The sequence below is a fragment of the Grampus griseus genome (genome assembly GCF_964374135.1).
Source record: "Grampus griseus genome assembly, chromosome: 2".
In the NCBI taxonomy this organism is placed as follows: Eukaryota; Metazoa; Chordata; class Mammalia; order Artiodactyla; family Delphinidae; genus Grampus; species Grampus griseus.
In genome coordinates this window covers 118,626,612-118,643,275 of record NC_139018.1, presented here as the reverse complement: position 1 = coordinate 118,643,275, position 16,664 = coordinate 118,626,612, and the positions used below count along the sequence as shown (strand labels likewise).

At 36.4% G+C, this 16,664-nt stretch overlaps 1 protein-coding gene across 3 annotated transcripts in view; it reads right to left on the bottom strand.

Moving 5' to 3' along the window:
* Positions 1 to 16,664, bottom strand: part of SCAPER (S-phase cyclin A associated protein in the ER) — a 495,909-nt gene that overhangs the window by 355,093 nt on the left and 124,152 nt on the right. For all 3 annotated transcript variants that reach the window (XM_082647309.1, XM_082647310.1, XM_082647311.1), the window contains exon 8: positions 7,714 to 7,874. In XM_082647309.1, the coding sequence (XP_082503435.1) occupies positions 7,714 to 7,874 (161 nt within the window). The remainder of the gene's footprint in view (positions 1 to 7,713; positions 7,875 to 16,664) is intronic.

The window sequence follows — 16,664 nt, the reverse complement described above, 5'->3', positions numbered from 1 at the left end:
AGAACAGTGAGAGGCCCGCGTACCGAAAAAAAAAAAAAAAAGAGTCATGTACCACAATGTTCACTGCAGCACTATTTACAACAGCCAGAACAAGGAAGCAACTAAGTGTCCATCAACAGATTAATGGATATAGAAGATGTGGCACATATATACAATGGAATATTACTCAGCCATAAAAAGAAATGAAACAGTTATTTGTAGTGAGGTGGATGGACCTAGAGTCGGTCATACAGAGTGAAGTAAGTCAGGAAGGGAAAAAGAAATACCATATGCTTACTCATATATATGGAATCTAAAGGAAAAGAAAGAAAATGGTTCTGATGAACCTAGGGGCAGGACAGGAATGAAAACACAGACATAGAGAATGGACTTGAGGACACGGGGAAGGGAAAGGGAAGCTGAGACAAAGTGAGAGAGTTACACTGACATATGTACACTACCAAATGTAATATAGCTAGTGGGAAGCAGCTGCATAGGACAGGGAGATCAGCTCGGTGTTTTGCAACCACCTAGAGGGTTGGGATATGAAGGGTGGGAATGAGACGCAAGAGGGAGGGTATATGGGGATATACGTATGCATATAGTGATACAACAGAAAGTAACACAACATTGTAAAGCAATTATACTCCAGTAAAGATATTAAAGGAAAAAAGAAAAAGAAAAAAAAAAAAGCCCTGGAATAATCCCAACCTGACTGTGATTTGTTATCATTTTTATTTATCGCTGTATTTAATTCACTAATATGTTGTTCACTGTTCAAGAGAAAATGTTTTATTATAATATCCTTTTTAGGTTTTGATATTAAGGTTATAAAATGATCTCTCTTTTATTCTGAGGAAGAGTTTCTTTAAGATTGAATGTATCTTTACCTAAAATGTTTGGAAGAATTCACAGGTGAAGCCATTTTGACCTGGAATTTTCTTTGTGAAAAAATGTTTCATTATTAATTCACATTTTTTTAATACTTATACATTCCTTCAAGTTTTTCTAATTCTTGCTATGCAATTTTTGTTATGTTTTTCAAGTTATTTGTTAATTTCTTCTAAATTTCTAAATTTAGTGTATAATATTGCTCAGAATTTCTTTTTAATATTTTGGGGATCTGTGCCAATGCCCCTGTTTCATTCCTGGTGCTAGGCCTTGTCTCCTTTTTTTCTTGGTATTACTAGAAGTCTGTTAATTTTATTGGTCTATTTGAAGAACTACATTTTGGTTTTGTTAATTTTTCTCTATTCTCACCTGTATTTTTCCTTCCATATTCCCTGGGTCTAGCTTGTTCTTTTCTAACTTCTTGAGATGGACAGAGTATGGATTTTAGGTTTTCCTCCTTTCTAATTGGTGTAATTGAAGCTAGAAAATTTCCTCAAAGCATAGCTTTACCCTAATCCCAAAGATTTCAAATGTTCATTCTTATTCAACTGACATTTTCTAATTTTCAGTGTGTTTTCTTCCCTGACTCATGGATTATTCAGATATATATTCCAAAATTCCAAAAATCTGAAAATTGTACAGCTACATTTTTGTAATTAATTTCTAACTTCATTCCACTGTGTTAAGACAGGCAGAATAAGTTCAATCATCTGAAAGTTGTTGAAACTTGTTTACTGTGTCAATTTTGGTAAATATTCCATGTGTGCTTGAATATGTATTTGGACTTACAGGCATGACAAAGTAGCCTGTATTAAAATTAATCTTCTTCCTGCCAAACAGAACTACAAGAGCTAGATGAAATATATAAATGAATTGTTTAAAGGCATTGGAAAGCAACCAGTATAGGCAAGACTTGAGGAACTACAATTCCTGAGAATAGGGACAACAACATGAGATCCACATTCACCCTAGAATTTTCCCTGAAGACTGCTGGAATTCACAGTGTAGGAAAGTGAGTTCTAGCAGAAACCAGCAGTCCTATCTAGCTAAGACAGATATTGGAGTTCGATGAGTCTAAAGAAACTGGGGCTTCAGGGGAAAAAATCTTGGAGAGGGGGAAACTGCAGGAAAGTAAGCCAAAAGAATCTGCATTCAATCTTCCCCGAAGAAGTCTGACAACTGCTAAGCTTTGCATATACAGGGCAAGATTCCAAGACACCCAGCAGAAAACAGCAGCTGGGATGCTAATGAACTAAGCAGATATTGTAGCAACTGTATGGTGCCGAGGAAATAAAAGTTGGAACTCAGGAATGAAGTGGTCTTGGCAAGCACCCCAGGTTTTCAGTTGAGACTCCAAAAGGAACAAGAAAAAACTAAAACACATCAACTTTAATAAAACCTCAAGGCAAACCTTGACAGGATTAAGGTGTTCTGCTTGTTCTCTACCTTACTGCCATAAAAAACTATATATTTTTAGAAGAAGTCTCTATAACTTTTAGTATACAATGTTAAACATTCAATTAAATATGAGGCATCCTAATCAAAAAGAGTAAAATAACTCTAAACTGCCCCAAAACTGTTTTTTAAACTAACGAACTCACAGATGGTTCAAACATTTTACTTTTCAGACACAAATTTTTAAAATAGCTATTATTAATATGTTCAAGAAAATATGGATTAGACATACAGAACAGAGGATGAGCAGAATGACTAGAAGACATATCAGTAAAAAGTTTCCAGATTGAAGTAACAAAAGGGAAAAAAATGGAAAAAAAAAAGCATTAGTTGTTAGACATATCAATTATGTCAAGTTCATTAATCAGGTTGTTTAGATATTTTTGATCTTTACTGATCTTTATCTACAGGTACTATCATTTGAGACAGTTATGGTAAAATCTCCCAGTGTAAATATAGACTTTTTTTCAATTTTTCCTTTCAGTCCTGTCAGGGTTTGCTTTATATGTTTTAAAGATATGTTATGTACATATAAATTTAGAGTTACTTTATCTCTCTGTTGAAATGACCCTTTAATAATTTTTAAAAATCTCTAAAATGTTGCTTGGCTACTCTTATTTCATCTGGTAACAATACTAGCTTTGAATTGAATGGGGTATGTATAGAATATCTTTCCCTGCCTTTTCCTTTTGACTTTTCTACATTTTAATATTGAAGGTGTATCTCTTATAAGCAGAATACAATTGGGCTTTTTTGTGTGTGTGTGTGGTACGCGGGACTCTCACTGCTGTGGTCTCTCCCGTTGCGGAGCACAGGCTCTGGACGCGCAGGCTCAGCAGCCATGGCTCACGGGCCCAGCCGCTCCACAGCATGTGGGATCTTCCCGGACCGGGGCACGAACCTGTGTCCCCTGCATCGGCAGGCGGACTCTCAACCACTGCGCCACCAGGGGAGCCCCTATTTTTAAAAGTGTTATAATCTTCATTTTTAAAAGTTAATATTTAGACCATTTACATTTAATGTAGGGATTGATACATTTACTTCTATTACATTATAATTCTTTTTTTGATTTGTCTTATGTGTTTTGTGTTTCTTTTTTTCCTCTTGCTTTCTTTTGGATTGATCAAAAAGATTATTAGTTGAACATTCGTTTATTCTTCTTTGTGGTTTTCCTGAATTTATAACACAGCGTTGACTTATGTCTAATGCAAACGAGCACTCCTGTAACTTCTTAGACAATGTTAGAACCTAGAAAATATAAACTCCATTTATTCCTCTCTTATCTTTTGGGTTACTGTCATAAATTTTCATTCTACATATATGTCAAGCTCCACAAGACATTGTTTCACACAGTCAATACACATTTAAGGTTATCTGCATTTTTATTCCTTCTAGTTTTTTTCATTCCTTCATGCATTTCTGGGATGCTATCTGGAATCATTTTCCTGCCATCTGAAGAACTCTGTGGGTTTTTTTAGTGTAGGTCTGACTACAAATTCTCTCGATTTTTATTCATCTAGAACTACCTTTATTTCACCTTCATTTTTGAAGGTTATTTTTTGCTGGATGCAGAATTCTATCTCTCCAGTTATTTTCTTTCAGCACCTTAAAGATCTCATTCCACTGCCATCTGGCTTTCATCAGCTATAAGTTGACTCTTGCTCATTTTAAAAGTCTTTTTTTTTTTTTAAAGCTGTGACTACTTGCAAAGATTTTCTCTTTCTTTGATTTTTAATATTTTTATTATATTGCATCTAGATGAGATTTGTTTTATATTTTTCCTAGTTGGAGTTTATAGTGGTTCTTGAATATAGGACAGTATCTTTTGACAGTTTGGGGAAATCTTCAGTGATTACCTCCTCAAAGGTTGCTTTTGTACCATTCATTCCATCCCTTCAGACTCCACTTACAGGTGTGCCTCTTATGCTCTTCTCTGCATTCTCCTCTCTCTCTCTCTTTTCTCTCCATGATATAGCCTCAGTATTTTCTACTGACTTAGAATTAATTCAATCCCAACTCTCCTAAATTTTAAATCTCTTCTCAGTGTGGGTAAACACATTAGTTGTTTTAAGAATTTCATTTATCTTCCTGGATTCCTCCCTTCCAGGGCACTGTGACCATAAAAAAATCTGGACTGGCTGCTATCTAGACATTTACACAGCAATCATCCTGGGATCACCACCACAGAATTATTACCTTTGCCTCTTCTCTGTACTGGCTCCCTCTTGTAGTGACAGTGTCCATAGAGTTAAAAATCTTTTGAGACCTAGAATGTTTGAAAATGTCTTTAATCTACTCTCACATCTAATGGATAATTTGGCTGGACATAGGATTTTAGCTTAGAAATTATTTTCCTCCAGAATTTTGAAGACATTGCTCAATTTTCTTGTGGCTTCTAGTGATAATTCTGCAAAAGCAGGTGTCATTCTGATTCTTGGTCATTTGTATACAAACTGATTCTTTTCTCTAATTTTTTAGAGCCTCTCATCGTCTGTAGTACTCATAAATTTACCACCTTTTTTTTTTTTTTTTTTTTTTTTTTGCGACACGCGGGCCTCTCACTGTTGTGGCCTCTCCCGTTGCGGAGCACAGGCTCCGGACGCGCAGGCTCAGCGGCCATGGCTCACGGGCCCAGCCGCTCTGCAGCATGTGGGATCTTCCTGGACCGGGGCACAAACCCGTGTCCCTTGCATTGGCAAGCAGACTCTCAACCACTGCGCCACTAGGGAAGCCCCTCCCAACATGTTCTGATGTCACTGCAGTTTCATCCATTATAGTGGGCACTTAATGGGCCCTTTTGGTTAAAAACTTATTATCTTTCTGTTAAACAAAATTTCCTTTAATTATTTCATGACTTCTTCCTTTTCCTTTATCTTTCTATAATCCATGTTATTCAAATAGTGGATAGTCCAGTATCTATTTTTATATAATAAGTCTAAAACTTAGCATCTTAAAATACTATGTTATTTCCATGCAATTCTTTGACTCAGGAATCTGAAGAGTGCTCCGTTTGGTGGGGGGAGGTGTAGGAGGGGGTTCATCTCATCTCCATATGGTGTCAGCAAGGGTGGTTCAACTGAGACCAGAGAATTCATGATAGCTTCACCACATGTCCAAATCTTTCATACTAGTTACTGGCTGAGACTAAGTTCTTCTCCGGGCCACTTTCTCTTCACATGGTCTCTCATTATTCAGCAGCCTATCTTGGGCTTCTTTACATGGTAGCTGGCTTCCAACAAGGAGAAAATTGAAGCTGCAAGCCCTCTTACCAGCTAGGTTGGGAATTTACCAAACCTCACTCTAGATACATTCTATTGATTATATCAAGTCACAGGACCAACCAAAGATTTAAGGCGAGGGAAAACAGAATCTACCACTTGACAGTGGAAGTGGCATGCATGCACAGGGATGAGAGAAACTGTTCACACCCATCTTTGCAGACAATCTACCACAGTCCACAATCTGGCTTCAGATTGCCTAAGTCTTCCAAGACTACCAGACATTCATCAATTAGAGAATCAGTCTTGAAGACCAATATCTCATGATCTATATCAGATTTGGATGTGTTCCTCAGGTGTGGGTTCTCTTGATCTGGAAACCTGGCAGTTCAAGTAGAAGAGGGCTTGAAGTGGAAGCAAGATTGAGGTATCTCAACATTATCTTTATCCATAGTCTTCTACTTAGTCTTGTTGTTTGCAATACAGTACCCCCACCTTCCAATGTGTCTGGTATCTCTCAGGTCAAATACCATCTTTTGTACCTTCTCTAGAAACTAAACCTCCAATATTCTGTAGGGTGAGAGAGATACATCTACTCTCATCCTACTATTCAGAGTTATGGGGAAGTGGGGAGGATTCGAGATTCTTCTTATAATCCCTACCTATACCCTCACTTCCAGAGATACCTGCTCCCACCAATTTCTGATCCTTTTGGAAGTTATGTGGATCAAATTGGATTGCTTGACAGTTTTGCCCACCCCCTGAGCTGAGGATTCAGCTAGCTTACTCAAATGTCACAACTGGTCTTGCTATTTTCCAACTTTCAAAAATTTGTTCATGTCATCTCTTCTCCTGTCTCTTTTTCCTTAAGTCCTTTCATATCATTTTAGTTGAGTCTGGGGAAAAAGCAAAGTAACTGCATGTGCTCACTCTATCATCTTTAACAAAAATCAATTTTATAGCATATCATTACAAACTTGAGTACTATACCTACTGTAATTATAAATTACTTAAGATATACACCATAATTCACTGTGCAAAACAGTGCATCAAAACCCCACAACTGAAAACCAAAGTGGTCAAAAACAAAATTCCTTGGTATATTAACGAGTATTTTTAAGCCTAGTCATAATGAAGATCTATCATTTCACTTCAACCAAACGGGTCACACTCATAAATAATCTGAGAGTACTGCTTTAAACAAAACCATGATACATGCTAATACTATAATTCCTTTAAGTTCTTTTGCAGTTTTGATTTTTTAACACATTTCTCTCAGACTTTCAAGACACAGACACTAAACTTCATGATTCCACATTTTCCTACCTTTTCCTAAGAAAGAACTCATACCAACTCTCAATTTTCTACTTTCTCAATGGAGAAAGCAAGGGCAATATATTCCATAAAAGTAAGGTATGTATCTGAAATAAGCCAATAGCACTTACTGAGACCAAAATGGAAAAACAGCGCAACAACATCAATAATGCAAAGGTGGCAATACCTTTGTTATATCCAATAAAACATTTCTTTATGAACCAAAAAACTCCAAAGTGATCCTTCATTGAATAGAAAAGAAAGCAGTATTCTCAAGTTGTTCCTTAACTAATAAGACAAACTCATTATTACTTACTATCACTCTAAAATCTAAGCCTCTAAAGATGTATAAAAATCCACTCTGGATTTATGAAGGAAACTCCTATGGAATCAATTCAGATGAGTCTTCAGAATTACAGCCCTTCTATTTATTTTTGCCCCTTTATTATTCTGATGGTATGGAAAACAGATATGTGAGTAAAGATAAACACATGATATTATTTTAGTACCCAAACAATATTTAAACATTAATGAAATGAAGTACTGACATGACATTTTAAAGTGTATACCACCTAGAAGATGAACTACTTTATTTCTTTTCTACTTACAAATGAACTGACAAAAGATATCATTCTCCTTAAAGTTTACACAGGGCAAACCTGAGACTAGAATGACCTCCAAAAGTTTTCATACAGTTAAGATGATTTTATGATTTTAACTAAGGCAAATTAACATCATATAAATGATGCACAAAGATAAATATATAATGTTATTAGCACCAAATTCAAATAAAATAAATATCTTCACATAAATCTACTTGTCTAATACATACAAAGGTTGATTCAAAGTCACTTGCCATTTTTGCGGGAAGGCTTCTGCACTGTCATTGGTGGGCAAGACTGGGCAGGTGCTACATCCGAAGAAGCAGTAGAGCCTGTATGATGAGCCTTTACCTTGTCAGCCCAACTGACACCTGTGGGAGCCAGACGCGGAGCAGCCACTGTGCCAGGTGAACCCCTATGGAGAAAATGACAGCATTTAATAAATCAAATATAAGTTAAAATTTTAAAAATATAGTTAATATATTTAAATTTTAAATGCATTTTGTGTGTGTGTGTGTGTGTGTGTGTATCCACATATATAGAATAACATACTACCACAGCAATTTAAGGCAAATATACTCATAAATTTATCTTCTTCTAATACTTTATTAATATACCATAACATATTATATGGGAACAAATATAACAAAAAAGCTCTCACCAGATTGGTTTAAAAGAAAATTTCAGTTAAATGGGGAATCTTAAAAAAAATGCATATATTTTTTATTTAAAATTTTATTTTCATTTAAAACTCATAACTTTTAATATAAATGTGCATTAATTTGCCAATTTATCAATGTAGGCATTATTAAAACAGGCTTTTTTTGTGTATATTATTTCATACATGATGCCTCATTGACAATGTCCAATTTTGTTTTCTTTAAAATGGAGTGATACTTTAGTGACACCTATTAAATAATCTTAGTACACAATCCTCCTCAGTTTTAATAATAATTTCCCCAATCTTTCACAGCTGTCCTATCCACTCATCTGACAGCAAAACTTTAACAGTTCACTTTATGAAAGCTTTCCAAAAACTTATCTTAGTTTTCACAGAAACAATGACTCTTTTACACTCACATTTTAGTGGTTTACTTAATATTTAAGTTATGAGTTATTATATAGACAACTTGAGTAAACAAGTTTGGTAACTAACTGCATAGTCTAAAGCATTTAACTCAACCAGGAAGAACAGAATTGCGCATATATACTAAAGTAAGCCTATAAGCCACAATCTTTCAGCATGCTTAAACATGTTTTACAATGATAATAAAGAGTCTCAATTAATCCAATGACACAATACATGGAGATCAGTATGAGAACCTTTACTATGCATGCATTAAAGACTTCCAGGTTAAAATAAACCATTTACTATACAATACTCTGAACCACAGACTAATGGACTGCATTACAGGGAAATTTCCCTTAAACTGGTGATAGAATATAAAAACATTTGGTTTTATTTGCTTATATGTCTTTCCCCCACTCCACTAAGGTCCAATTATTATATGGTTCCAAAGTCCATCAACCTTCACCTAAGGCAATATTATCTAATAATCTCATATGAAAGCAAAAAACTGGTTCTACTGAATAACACTTTATGAGCTCTTAGTAAGGGTCAAGTATTGATACAATGCCAGATGCTTGTGATAGAGAAGATATGACAAACATCTTGCCTTAAAGAAGGTCATAATATAAGTACAAAGAGTAAACAAACATTAAAAATTTTAACACACTGAGGGTTTGAGGCAGCTGCTGTCGTGGGGTGGCTAAGGCAAATCAGCAAGCCACTCCAGTAGCCAGTCACAGGAGAGCAATGCTTTGGACCTGCCATCAGCTTATGACATACAGGATTATATGTTGCAGAGACCCAGCAAGGAGGTCCACAGTGAGGCTTTTAGTCCTGAGGGAGCCCTTTCTATTCCTTGCTCTTGTGATGTAGATCCAGCTGTGTGGCTGACAGGGTCTTGGTGCTCCTGCCTGAGCCTCTGAGGTGGGAGAGCCAAATACAGAACACTGGACCATCAGAGACCTCCCGGCCCCACATAATATCAATTGGCGAGAGCGCTCACAGACATCTCCGTCTCAATGCTAAGACCCACATGCACCCAACGGCCAGCAAATTCCAGTGCTGGATGTCCCATGCCAAACAACTAGCAAGACAGGAACACAACCCTATCCATTAGCAGAGAGGCTGCCTAAAATCATACTAAGTTCACAGACACCCCAAAGCACACAACCGCATGCGGCCCTACCCACCAGAAAGACAAGATCCAGCCCCACCCACCAGAACACAGGCACCAGTCCCCTCTACCAGGAAGCCTATACAAGTCACTAAACCAACCTCACCCACTGAGGGCAGAAACCGAACACAACAGGAACTACGAACATGCAGCCCGCAAAAAGGAGACCCGAAACACAGTAAGTTAAGCAAAATGAGAAGACAGAGAAATACACAGCAGATGAAGGAGCAAAGTAAAAACCCACCACACCAAACAAATGAAGAGGAATTAGGCAGTCTACCTGAAAAAGAATTCAGAGTAATGATAGTAAAGATGATCCAAAATCTTGGAAACAGAATAGAAAAAACAGAAGAAATGTTTAACAAGGACCTAGAAGAACTAAAGAGCAAACGAACAATGATGAACAACACAATAAATGAAATTTAAAATTCTCCAGAAGAAAGCAATAGCAGTATAACTGAGGCAGAAGAATGGATAAGTGCATAGAAAGTAAAATAGTGGAAATAACTACCACAGATCAGAAGAAAAAAGAATGAAAAGAATTGAGGACAGTCTCAGAGACCTCTCGGACAACATTGAATGCACCAACATTCAAATTATAGGGGTCCCAGAAGAAAAAGAGAAAAAGAAAGGGACTGAGAAAATAGTTGAAGAGATTATGGCTGAAAACTTCACTAATATGGGAAAGGAAATAGTCAATAAAGTAAACGAAGCACAGAGAGTCCTATACAGGATAAATCCAAGGAGAAACATGCAAAGACACAAATAATTCAAGCTATCACAAATTAAATACAAAGAAAAAATATTAAAAGCAGCAAGGGAAAGCAACAAATTACATACAAGAGAATCCCCATAAGGTTAACAGCTGATCTTTCAGCAGAAACTCTGCAACCAAGAAGACAGTGGCAGGACATATTTAAAGTGATGACAAGGAAAAACTCACAACCAAGATTACTCTCCCCAGCAAGGATGTCATTCAGATTCAACAGAGAAATTAAAACCTTTACAGACAAGCAAAAGTTAAGAGAATTCAGCACCACCAAACCAGCTTTACAATAAATGCTAAAGGAACTTCTCTAGGTAGGAAACACAAGAGAAGGAAAAGACCTACAATAACAAACCCACAACAATTAAGAACATGATAGAACTACCATATGATGCAGCAATCCAACTACTGGGCATATAATCTGAGAAAACCATAATTCAAAGAGTCATGTACCAAAATGTTCATTGCAGCTCTATTTACAATAGCCAGGACATGGAAGCAACCTAAGGATCCATCAACAGATGAATGGATAAAGAAGATGTGGCACATATATACAATGGAATATTACTCAGCCATAAAAAGAAATGAAATTGAGTTATTTGTAGTAAGGTGGATGGACCTAGAGTCTGTCATACAGAGAGAAGTAAGTCAGAAAGAGTAAAACAAATACCGTATGCTAACACATATATATGGAATCTAAGAAAAAAAAAGTCATGAAGAACCTAGGGGTAAGACGGGAATAAAGACACAGAACTACTAGAGCATGGACTTGAGGATACGGGGAGGGGGAAGGGTAAGCTGTGACAAAGTGAGAGAGTGTCATGGACATTATATACACTACCAAACGTAAAACAGATAGCTAGTGGGAAGTAGCCGCATAGCACAGGGAGATCAGCTAGGTGGTTTGTGACCACCTAGAGGAGTGGGATAGGGAGGGTGGGAGGGAGGGAGATGCAAGAGGGAAGAGATATGGGAACAAATATATATATGTAAAACTGATTCACTTTGTTATAAAGCAGAAACTAACACACCATTGTAAAGCAGCTATACTCCAATAAAGATGTTAAAATAAAAAGAACATGGTAATAGGAACATACATATAGATAATTACCTTAAATGTAAATGGATTAAATGCTCCAACCAAAAGATATAGACTGGCTGAATGGATACAAAAACAAGAAACGTATATATGCTATATACAAGGGACCCACTTCAGACCTAGGGATACATACAGACTGAAAGTGAGGGGGTGGACAGAGATATTCCATGAAAATGGAAATGAAAAGAAAGTTGGAGTAGCAATCCTCATATAAGACAAAATAGACTCTAAAATAAAGACTATTACAAGAGACAAAAAAGGCCACTACATAATGATTAAGGGATAAATCGAAGAAGATATAACAATTGTAAATATTTGTGCACCCAACACAGGAGCACCTCAATACATAAGGCAAATGCTAACAGCCTTAAAGGGGAAATCGACAATAACACAATGATAGTAGGGGATTATAACATCCCTCTTCCACCAATACACAGATCATCCAAAATGAAAATATTTAAGGAAACAAAAGCTTTAAATGACATATTAAACAAGACGGACTTAATTTATATTTATAGGACATTCCATCCAAAAACAAAAGAAAACACTTTCTTCTTAAGTGCTCAAGGAACACTCTCTAGGATAAATCATATCTTGGGTCACAAATCAAGCCTTGGTAAATTTAAGAAAGTTGAAACCGTATCAAGTATCTTTTCTGACCACAATGCTATGTGACTAGAAATCAATTACAGGGAAAAAAAACTGTAAAAATTACAAACACATGGAAGCTAAACAGTACACTACTAAATAACCAAGAGATCACTGAAGAAATCAAAGAGTAAATCAAAAAATACCTAGAAACAAATGACAATGAAAACACAATGACCCAAAACCTAGGGGAAGCAACAAAAGCAGTTATAAGAGGGAACTTTATAGCAATACAATCCTACCTCAAGAAACAAGAAACATCTCAAATAAACAACATAACCTTACATCTAAAGCAATTAGAGAAAGAAGAACAAAAAACCCACAAAGTTAGCAGAAGGAAAGAAATCATAAGGATCAGATCAGAAATAAATGAAAAAGAAATAAAGGAAACAACAGAAAGATCAATAAAACTAAAAGCTGGTACTTTGAGAAGATAAACAAAACTGATAAACCATTAGCCAGACTCATCAAGAAAATACAGAAGAAGACTCAAATCAACAGAATTAGAAATGAAAAAACAGAAGTAACAACCGACACTTCAGAAATACAAAAAATCATAAGGGATTACTACAAGCAACTATATGCCACTAAAACAGACAACCTGAAAGAAACAGACAAATTCTTAGAAAAGCACAACCTTCCAAGACTGAACCAGGAAGAAATAGAAAATATAAACAGACCAATCACAAACAATGAAATTGAAACTGTGATTAAAAATCTTGCAATAAACAAAAGCCCAAGACCAGATGGCTTCACAGGCGAATTCTAGAGAATTCATTTAGAAAAGAGCTAGTAACACCTATCCTTCTCAAACTCTTCCAAAATATAGCAGAGGGAGGAACACTCCCAAACTCATTCTACAAGGCCACCATCACCCTGATACCCAAACCAGACAAAGATATCACAAAAAAAGAAAACTACAGGCCAATATCACTGATGAACATAGACGCAAAAATCCTCAACAAAATACTGGCAAACAGAATCCAATGGCACATTAAAAGGATCATATACCATGACCAAGTAGAGTTTATCCCAGGAATGCAAGGATTCTTCAATATATGCAAATCAATCAATGTGATACACCATAATAATAAATTGAAGGATAAAAACCATATGACCATCCCAACAGAGGCAGAAAAAGCTTTCAACAAAATTGAACACCAACTTATGATAAATATGCTCCAGAAAGTAGGCACAGAGGGAACCTATCTCAACATAATAAAGACCATATATGACAAACCCACAGCAACATGGTTCTCAATGGTGAAACTCTGAAACCATTTCCTCTAAGACCAGGAACAAAACAAGGTTGCTGACTCTCACCAAGATTGTTCAACACAGTTTTGGAAGTTTTAGCCACAGCAATCAGAGACAAAAAAGAAATAGAAGGAATCCAAATCCGAAAAGAAAAAGTAAAACTGTCACTGTTTGCAGATGACATGATACTGTACATAGAGAATCCTAAAGATGCACCAGAAAACTACTAGAGCTAATCAATGAATTTGGTAAAGTAGCAGGATAAAAATTAATGCACACAAATCTTTTGCATTCCTATACACTAAGATGAAAAATCTGAAAGAGGAATTAAGGAAACACTCCCATTTACCATTTCAACGAAAACAATAAAATACCTAGGAATAAACCTATCTAAGGAGACAAAACACCAGTATGTAGAAAACTATAAGACACTGATGAAAGAAATTAAAGATGATACAAACAGAGAGATATAGCATGTTCTTGGACTGGAAAAATCAACATTGTGAAAATGACTATACTACCCAAAGCAATCTATAGATTCAGTGCAATCCCTATCAAACTACCAATGGCATTTTTCACAGAACTAGAACAAAAAATCTCACAATTTGTATGGAAGCACAAAAGGCCCCAAATAACACAAAGCAATCTTGAGAAGGAAAAACAGAGCTGGAGGAATCAGGCTCCCTGACTTCAGACTATACTACAAAGCTACAGTAATCAAGACAGTATGGTACTGGCACAAAAATAGAAACACAGATCAATGGAAAAGGATAGAAACCCCAAAGATAAACCCACGCACATATGGTCACCTTATCTTTGAGAATGGAGGCAAAAATATACAATGGAGAAAAGACAGCCTCTTCAATAAGTGGTGCTGGGAAAACTGGATGGGTACATGTAAAAGAATGAAATTAGAACACTTCCTAACACCATACACAAAAATAAACTCAAAATGGATTAAAGACTTAAATATAAGGCCAGACTCTATTAAACTCTCAGAAGAAAACATAGGCAGAACACTATGACATAAATCAAAGCAAGATCCCTTTTGACCCACCTCCTAGAGAAATGGTAATAAAAACAAAAATAACCAAATGGGACCTAATGAAACTTCAAAGCTTTTGCACAGCAAAGGAAACCATAAATAAGACGAAAAAACAACCCTCAGAATGGGAGAAAATATTTGCAAATGAAGCAACTGACAGAGGATTCATCTCCAAAATATACAAGCAGCTCATGCAGCTCAATATCAGAAAAACAAACAACTCAATCCAAAAATGGTCAGAAGACCTAAATAGACATTTCTCCAAGGAAGATATACAGATTGTCAACAAACAGATGAAAGGATGCTCAACATCACTAATTATTCGAGAAATGCAAATCAAAACTACAATGAGGTATCACCTCACACCAGTCAGAATGGCCATCTTCAAGAAATCTACAAACAATAAATGCTGGAGAGGGTGTGGAGAAAAGGGAACCCTCCTGCACTGTTGGTGGGGATGTAAATTGATACAGCCACTATGGAGAAGAGTATGGAGGTTCCTTAAAAAACTAAAAATAGAACTACCATACGACCCAGCAATTCCACTACTGGGCATATGTGCTGAGAAAACCATAATTCAAAAATAGTCATGTACCACAATGTTCACTGCAGCTCTATTTACAATAGCCAGGACATGGAAGCAACCTAAGTGTCCATCGACATATGAAATGGAAAAAGAATATGTGGCACATATATACACTGGAATATTACTCAGCCATAAAAAGAAAAAGAAATTGATCTGTAGTGGTGGATGGACCTAGATTCTGTCATACAGAGTGAAATAAGAAAGAGAAAAACAAATACCGTATGCTAATGCATAAATATGGAATCTAAAAAAAAAAAGGTCTGATGAACCTAGAGGCAGGATAGGAATAAAAACGCAGATGTAGAGAATGGACTTGAGTACATGGGGAGTGGGAAAAGTAAGTTGGGACGAAGTGAGAGCGTAGCATTGACATATATACACTACCAAATGTAAAATAGCTAGTGGGAAGAAGTTGCATAGCACAGAGAGATCAGCTTGGTGCTTTGTGACCACTTAGAGGGGTGGGATAGGGAGGATGGGAGGGAGACGCAATAGGGAGGGGATATGGGGATATATGTATACATATAGTTGATTCACCTTGTTATACAGCAGAAGCTAACACACCATTGTAAAGCAATTATACTCCAATAAAGATGTTAAAAAATATTTTTAACACATTGAAAATCTAATAATATAAGTATATGCAAGGTTTAGCAGTAACAAGAGATAAAAATGACTGTGAGACGGTGGGGTGGGGTGGGGTGGGGTGGGCAGTGAAGGGAGCAGTAAGAAGCCATGAATAAAGGGTAAGTTTTAACAGAAGAAAGATAACTGACCAAGTAAACTACTCACCAATCCTCACACTACACATCAAATGTTAAGACTCACTCTAAAGAACTAAAGTCCAAACAAATTTTCGTCTTTAAAAACAAATTTTGCCAGGGAAATTTAAGGAAAACAACAGTGATGACTGTGATGAACAATATCATAGCTGACAGAGCTGTGAATAGCATTTTGGGCAAACAGGGGCTAACTTAAAAGGAAAAGTTGGAGAAGCTGCCTCAGGAGGCAAAAAGGAGAAATGCTGATAAGTGCTTAAATTAAAAGAGTTGCCTCAGGGCTTCCCTAATCTCTCACCTCTGACTGACCTGGCTCTGAGGAAGCAGGAACTGACAGTAAAGGCAGAATTGTAAACTCCAGAGCACCGAAGACATAGTGATCACATGTAAGACCAGACAAGAGCTAGGAGATTTACTGGTTCAAGGTGATTTACTGATTCAAGGCACTTAAGGAAACCTCTGTCAAATCATTAGTTGACAACTAAGATAACTGAGCAGAAACTTTAGTGACTATACATGACAAAGAACATAGACTTCATAAAACTAGTTCAAGGAAGTCACTAAACAAACAAATAGCAATAAAACCACCACCACTAAACAGCCACAACAACAAATCGTGGAAAGGGTAGCAATCTGATCCCCAGAGCTGTTACATTATATGATTTAAAATATCCAGTTTTTAACAACAACAAAAAAAAAAGATATGCAAAGAAACAGGAAGGTATGGCTTACTCACAGACACACAAAAAGAACAGTAACTGAAAGAGGTCCTCAAGGAAGCC